The 5,921-nt window shown below is 38.8% G+C and overlaps 1 protein-coding gene across 2 annotated transcripts; it reads left to right on the top strand.

The window, feature by feature from the left end:
* Positions 1 to 416: 416 nt before the first annotated feature.
* On the top strand, positions 417 to 4,570 carry LOC129161946 (uncharacterized). 2 transcript variants are annotated; one of them, XR_008562001.2, is made up of 6 exons: positions 417 to 1,223; positions 2,093 to 2,221; positions 2,359 to 2,427; positions 2,705 to 2,779; positions 3,368 to 3,472; positions 3,625 to 4,570. XR_008562001.2 is itself a non-coding variant. In XM_054738462.2 (5 exons), exons 1-5 carry the CDS (start codon positions 811 to 813, stop codon positions 3,378 to 3,380), a joined length of 699 nt encoding a protein of 232 aa, XP_054594437.2. In that variant the 5' UTR covers positions 417 to 810; the 3' UTR covers positions 3,381 to 3,580. The 2 variants fall into 2 exon arrangements, 1 of the variants encoding a protein (XP_054594437.2); XM_054738462.2 differs by lacking the exon at positions 3,625 to 4,570 and having other exon boundaries at positions 3,368 to 3,580.
* Positions 4,571 to 5,921: the final 1,351 nt, after the last annotated feature.

Consider the following 5,921-nt stretch of genomic DNA (forward strand, 5'->3'; position numbering starts at 1 on the left):
CAGACGCTGCAGTTCCGTTGCAATCCCCACTGGACCTTATCCAGTACGCCCTCAGTTCCCGATTTTAAAAAAATAAAATTCTTTAATTTTTCGAATTGACTCGTGAGAGGTGAATTCTGCATGTCTTGGGTTAAACTCATCCCCAAAACCGTGTCAGAAATACTGTTTGAATTGCTTTTGAACTGAAGTGAAGTTGAAACTGAGCTAAAATGTCAAGATTTGCAAAATATATTAAAAAATTTAAAGTGAAGTTATGATTTCATCTTTCTGGCCAGCGGCTTCATAGAAATGTGAAACAGCAGGTGTGACATCATAAATCTTTGCCTTTAAAGTGAAGCTCTGGTTACTTTCCCCACCACGTCTATTTCATGCTGTATATATTATTTTCACAAAAAATAGTTACAGGTGAAACTCCAAAAATTAGAGCGTGGTGCAAAGATGAATTCATTTCAGTAAAAGCTAACGGGGCCAAACCGAGTACTGAGTACACATGATTATAGTTATTCAGATGTCCAACATTTCTCTATTTAAAATTATTGTTTCATTGATTTCATGTAATATACTTGTTGTCTGACATTGTGAATGTGGGGTTTTCATCATCTGTAAGCCAGAATCATCACAATTATAACAAATGGAAATATTCTAATTTTTAGAGTTCTACCTTAAAGGAGCATGGGGCAGGAATTGTCCAAAAACAAAAAGTACATGTTCATTCTTGAGAAGCTTATGGGTGATGAAGCATTTTAAACTAAAAAGAATGATGAAACCAGTTTATCATTCCATTTTGTTAATCAGGCTGTGTGCTGCAAAATGCAAAACATTCCTGATCCAAATTTCCCGCGCTGTTTTACGGATGTGACGTTAATTGACGCTTCAAGCGCGTTCTCGACAAGGTTCAAACCCGGAAAAACATTTGGAAGCTTGCTAGGTGGCGGTAACGCGTCTTTCACTACTAGCCACGTTAAAACCCCAAACAGAAGAGGAAGAACCCTGGAAATGGTTTCTACAACTAGCAAACGACCAAGCACAACTCAAAGCCCACTAAAGAGTGGCACAAAGAAGAAGGTTTTATCAGCGGCATCTCGAGAGTCAAAAAGAAAATATGATAAAAGTCGGTCAGGGACCCGAATATCTATTGGTTACGCTCTGGAAGAATGGAGGCTGCTTCAACTGGATTTGGGCCTGAAAAAGGATGCGGACATGGCACATTTTCTAGTGACCAGGTAAGTTTTGGTCTCCTTATTTCTGCTGTAGGTTTCAGTAACGAGTAGGTAAACATATCAGAGCTGTATCTGCACAATTTGAGAAAATAAAATAAAACTTATGGATTTAGATAATGCTGATTTAGGTAATCTAACAAATCTTTGTGCAGATGAACAAGAAACTTATCTAAGCTAACGGTGTTTAGCATATGGCTTCCTGATCAGTTTGAAAAAGCTAAAAGCAACCAAGGAGTTACCGGATCACTTCTATGTTTTGTGGACGACACGCCGCATGTGTTTGGAGATAAATGGATGTTCCGTTTATTCTGACGAGAAAAGTAAACAGAGCTTGATTTGATTATATGACGTCACCGATCAGCCGGAGAGAGCTAGCGTGCGTAGCATGTTAGCTGCGATCACGTTTCAGTTTGTATGTACCACAGAAGAGAACGGACATTTTCCAAACCAAAGATGAGTCTTTAGAATTATGTCATATTTGATCTACAGTCCAACCTCTAAGCTGGACTGTTACTTCAGTAGATAATGTTATTCGTGGGGTTTGTGTAACAGAACCCCATCAGAATATATTTTCCTAGCGCTATTGCTGTGCTACATAAGAATAAATAATAAGTCAGCCATAACAACACGTTTGACTAAAAGTAAAGTTGTGCAGAAGTTTGTTTTTATTTTTCTAAATTTGTCCAGTTGAATGTAGGTCAGAATAAAATATGTTTGTGAAAATGATTAATTTTTTTTATGACTGACATGCATTTTCATATTACTAGTTGTGCCACAGGTAAAGAAGCTTAGCCATTATTGATCTATGTAAACAGAAGGTGTAGAGTCTCAACCAACTTGTTGACATTTTTGTTTAAAAATGTGTTTTCCAGCTACCAGGAGAAGCAGGCTCCTGAAACTGCAATTCAGGGAGGTAATGTGCAGTCAACCTCAACACCCAGTAAGCGAACAGCAGCTAAAATGTTGCATCGATTATCTCCAACTGAACCTGTGTCTGAGGGGTTAGTATCTTTTCTGTAAAACAAATATTCACGTTTTTGTGCTATGATATTTCATGCATTACATTACACCTTGCATATCCACACTTGGTTCAGAACTAACATCACACCACCAAACACTTCTGACATTATCTTTACAGGGAAGATTTTCTAATGGCTGGTGTTGAGGCCTTAGCTGATGACCTAGATTTGGATCCTTTTAAAGAAAGGTAAATTTGTTCATGAGAAGTCTTGCCATATACGCAGGAAATGACTGCTGTACTATGTGCAAAAAAGATAAAAACACAATAGATAAGCAAATATAGGTCATTATATATATTTATTTATGTTGTGAAGTGTCAGTTCACAGCAGATTGTTGTTATTTGCAGAAATAATTAATGACAGATGTATTAGGCTCCACATTTATCTCTTTAGAATCAGTACCATTTCAGGTAAGTTCCAGTATTTATCTTTACGTACAACAAATATTATTGTGTTGTCTGTAGTTTCAAATCCATGGATCTAGCTACGGATGCAGTCCAAATTGATGAGGACCAAGCAAACAACTTACTCAACAGTGTGTGAGTTGCAATGTCTTCTTATCTAGGGGTGGGGAATATAAACGATATAAGGTAGAAATGATATAAAATTGGGTAATGATAGTTTTTGGCTATATCGCAATACGGCGATATTGTGATAACACATGACGTCACTAAGATGTGCACCCTGCTGACAATGGGACAACAGAATGGCGGTGACTGCAAGCATGGAGTGGGCGGAGGAGGAGGCCTGTATGCCTCAAGTGGCATATATTTGCCACATGAGGATATCTAAAAGCATGTCAATTTGACATCTATAAACAGATGAAAAAATATATCGCAGTATATATCGTTACTGCACATGCTTCAGATTATATCGCAATATAGATTTGAGGCCATATTGCCCAGCCCTATTCTTATCTACACTCTTTTTTTTAAACTCCAAAGTCTAAAAACAATATATTAATTCTACTTTTATTTATTGTTTTCATAACAGAATAGAACTATTATGAAAACTTTGTCAGGCTGACGAAGTTTGCAGCCGCAAACAAAACGTTGCAGGTAAATAAAACCCTTCTATGTTTTAAAAAGAACTAAAAGATGGAATTGTTGTTTTATCCTTGTTCACAGGCTGGGATCCTAAAGGGAATTTCCATCCTACTTGTGTGGCTGAATGACATCTTCAACCAATTTTGGTACATTTGCCAGAAAGCACAACATCGTGATATGTTTAATGTAAGTATTGTGACATCTTTTGGACAACAAGACAACAATGCACATTGACATAATTACCTTTCTTTTCATAATAGTGCCAGCTCTCGTGTTTCTGTTGGTGAGCGCTTCTGTCACATGCAAAGTTTTCAAATAAAACTTATTTTTTCTGTTAGGACATGTGGGTGGGTGTGCTTCACCATGTCACAGGGAAGCACGAATGGACCCGTGGCAAATGTGACCATGGACCACTTGATGCAACGACCAGTGATAAAGAGCTCATGGTGCCATTATCTCCACCACACGAGGCTCTTCAACGAATCATGTTCAACAGACGCTGGTTGAAGGATGTCACCAATCTGACCTTTATGTATATTAATAACATTATCATAAGCAAAAACGCTAAAGTGTCAGTATCAAAGCTGACAATTTGCATATAGAAATGACAATTGTGGGTGAAAAGGCAATCAAAAGTGTGATTCCTAATAATCTATAAAGTTGTAGCTTTTGTTTTTTTTACAGGTCAACTTCAGAACTGGAGAGTTTCCAGAATTGCATTCTCATGTAATCTATGTATGATCTAATGCTGCTGTTCTCCTCTCCATAAAGGCCCCAGCTACGTGAAGCATCAAAAGACAGGAATGACTTCTTTCATGCACACAGATTTATTAGAAATTAAGAAAAAATACTATGTACAAATGCAAATAACAGAACTGTTTTTTTGTACATAAATAAAAATAAATATATTGCACAAACTGTTTATTTTTGGGTGAAAATGCTGTCTTCAGCTAAAGTTATTTTGAGGTATTGTGCTGTTTTGGAACTACTGTAGTTGTAGATAAACGGTTAGGATTTTTGGGTTAGGGTGCCCTCAGTCAGGAAGACGGTGTCCTGGCGTCTCTTGCAGAAACTCCAGGATATCCAGCATCACCCCTGGAAGATGGATCACCACTCTCTCGAAAATATAATCTCTCTCCTCCTGGCTCAGGTGTTGTAAAGCTGTCTAGAAATTAAAGAGCATATGTTTACATGACTAGATTCATATCTCCAGTGAGTGATGTTTTCGTTTTTGGCATCTATTATTTTATTTTATTTTTTTACACAAATGGCTACAACCAACCTGCATCTCAGCTATACTGGCAGCTCTCAGCTGTGCAAGCCGGTCTCGGTCCTCTTCTCTGAAAGCTGTTCGCTGCCTACCCCGGCGCCCTGGTCCTCTTGAAGGAGCTCTGGACCTCAACCTGCTGCCCTCACCCCTTGAGCGTGTCCTTCCCCGACCCTCGGAGTGACCTTTTCCTCTCCCCTTTCCTTTAGCCCCTGGTCTCAAACTTTCCCACGACACATCAAAGTCTGTGGCAGGCTCGGGCACACTCCATCTGAACTGTCTTCCATCACTCCTTCCAATATGAATTCCTGAAAATCAATGACAGTAATGATAAAAATGACTATTACCCTGTTGGTCTTGTTGATATTATGATTTTATTTTGATGCATTTTTTAACTAAACATTGATATTTATGTTCTTATTTACATTGTTGTGATGCCTGTCCTGCAATGAAATTGGTTTCACAAATGATGTCAGCCTATGATGTATAAACAATAACATTAGCTTTTTAGTAAGCTTAGTGCAAAATAATAACTGTAACTGGTCTAAAAACATCAGAAATCACCTGCAGCCACAAAGCCTTATGCTGATAAAGTAGCATCATGTTACTGTCTTGCTAACCAGTCACAAAACTGGCTTATGAATATTTCTTAGGAAGGAGCACTTGCAAATGCAAATAACGGGGCATCACGAGTGTCATGGCTAAATTAAAATGCTAATGTCATGGAATTATACAAATATTAGACTAAAGTAACAATGTTACTTACTTCATCGCTCTACACGGTGCCTTGTTCGAGCCGCGCTCTGGCCGTACGTCACTGTAACTTTTTTTTTCTAGTGAAGAGTTTGTGCGCGCTCTCGTGCCGGGCTGCAGTTACTCACAGCGCCGAGTGCGTCGCTAATGAGTTTAGTTTCTTCATCCTGCCCCATGCTCCTTTAAGTCAGCAAGTGGACTTTGTCAGCTAAAGAGGGAGCTCGTGAGCAGCAAACAGCAGAAATGTTGAATATCTTAAAAATATTAAATATAGCATTACCTAAGTGATAAATGGCCTATGTTTGTATAGCACCTTTTTATGGTTCTACAACCCCCCAAGGTGCTTTACAACACAATCAGCCATCCACCCATTCACACACATTCACACGCTAGTGGGAATGAACTACGATGTAGCTGAGTTGACCTGGGGTGCATTAACAGAGGCGATACCTGCCATACACTTGCGTCCATGGTCGCTCCGACCACCACCAGCAGGCCAGATGGGTTAAGTTTATTGCCCAGGGTGTGTGTGTGTTTAAATGTCCTCTGGTTCCATTTCACATTCCAAAAAGACTTTAAACACGAGGAGAGACCGAGAAGTTTTTCGGTTTTGCA

This window comes from Nothobranchius furzeri, chromosome 9 (genome assembly GCF_043380555.1).
Source record: "Nothobranchius furzeri strain GRZ-AD chromosome 9, NfurGRZ-RIMD1, whole genome shotgun sequence".
Classification (NCBI taxonomy): domain Eukaryota; kingdom Metazoa; phylum Chordata; class Actinopteri; order Cyprinodontiformes; family Nothobranchiidae; genus Nothobranchius; species Nothobranchius furzeri.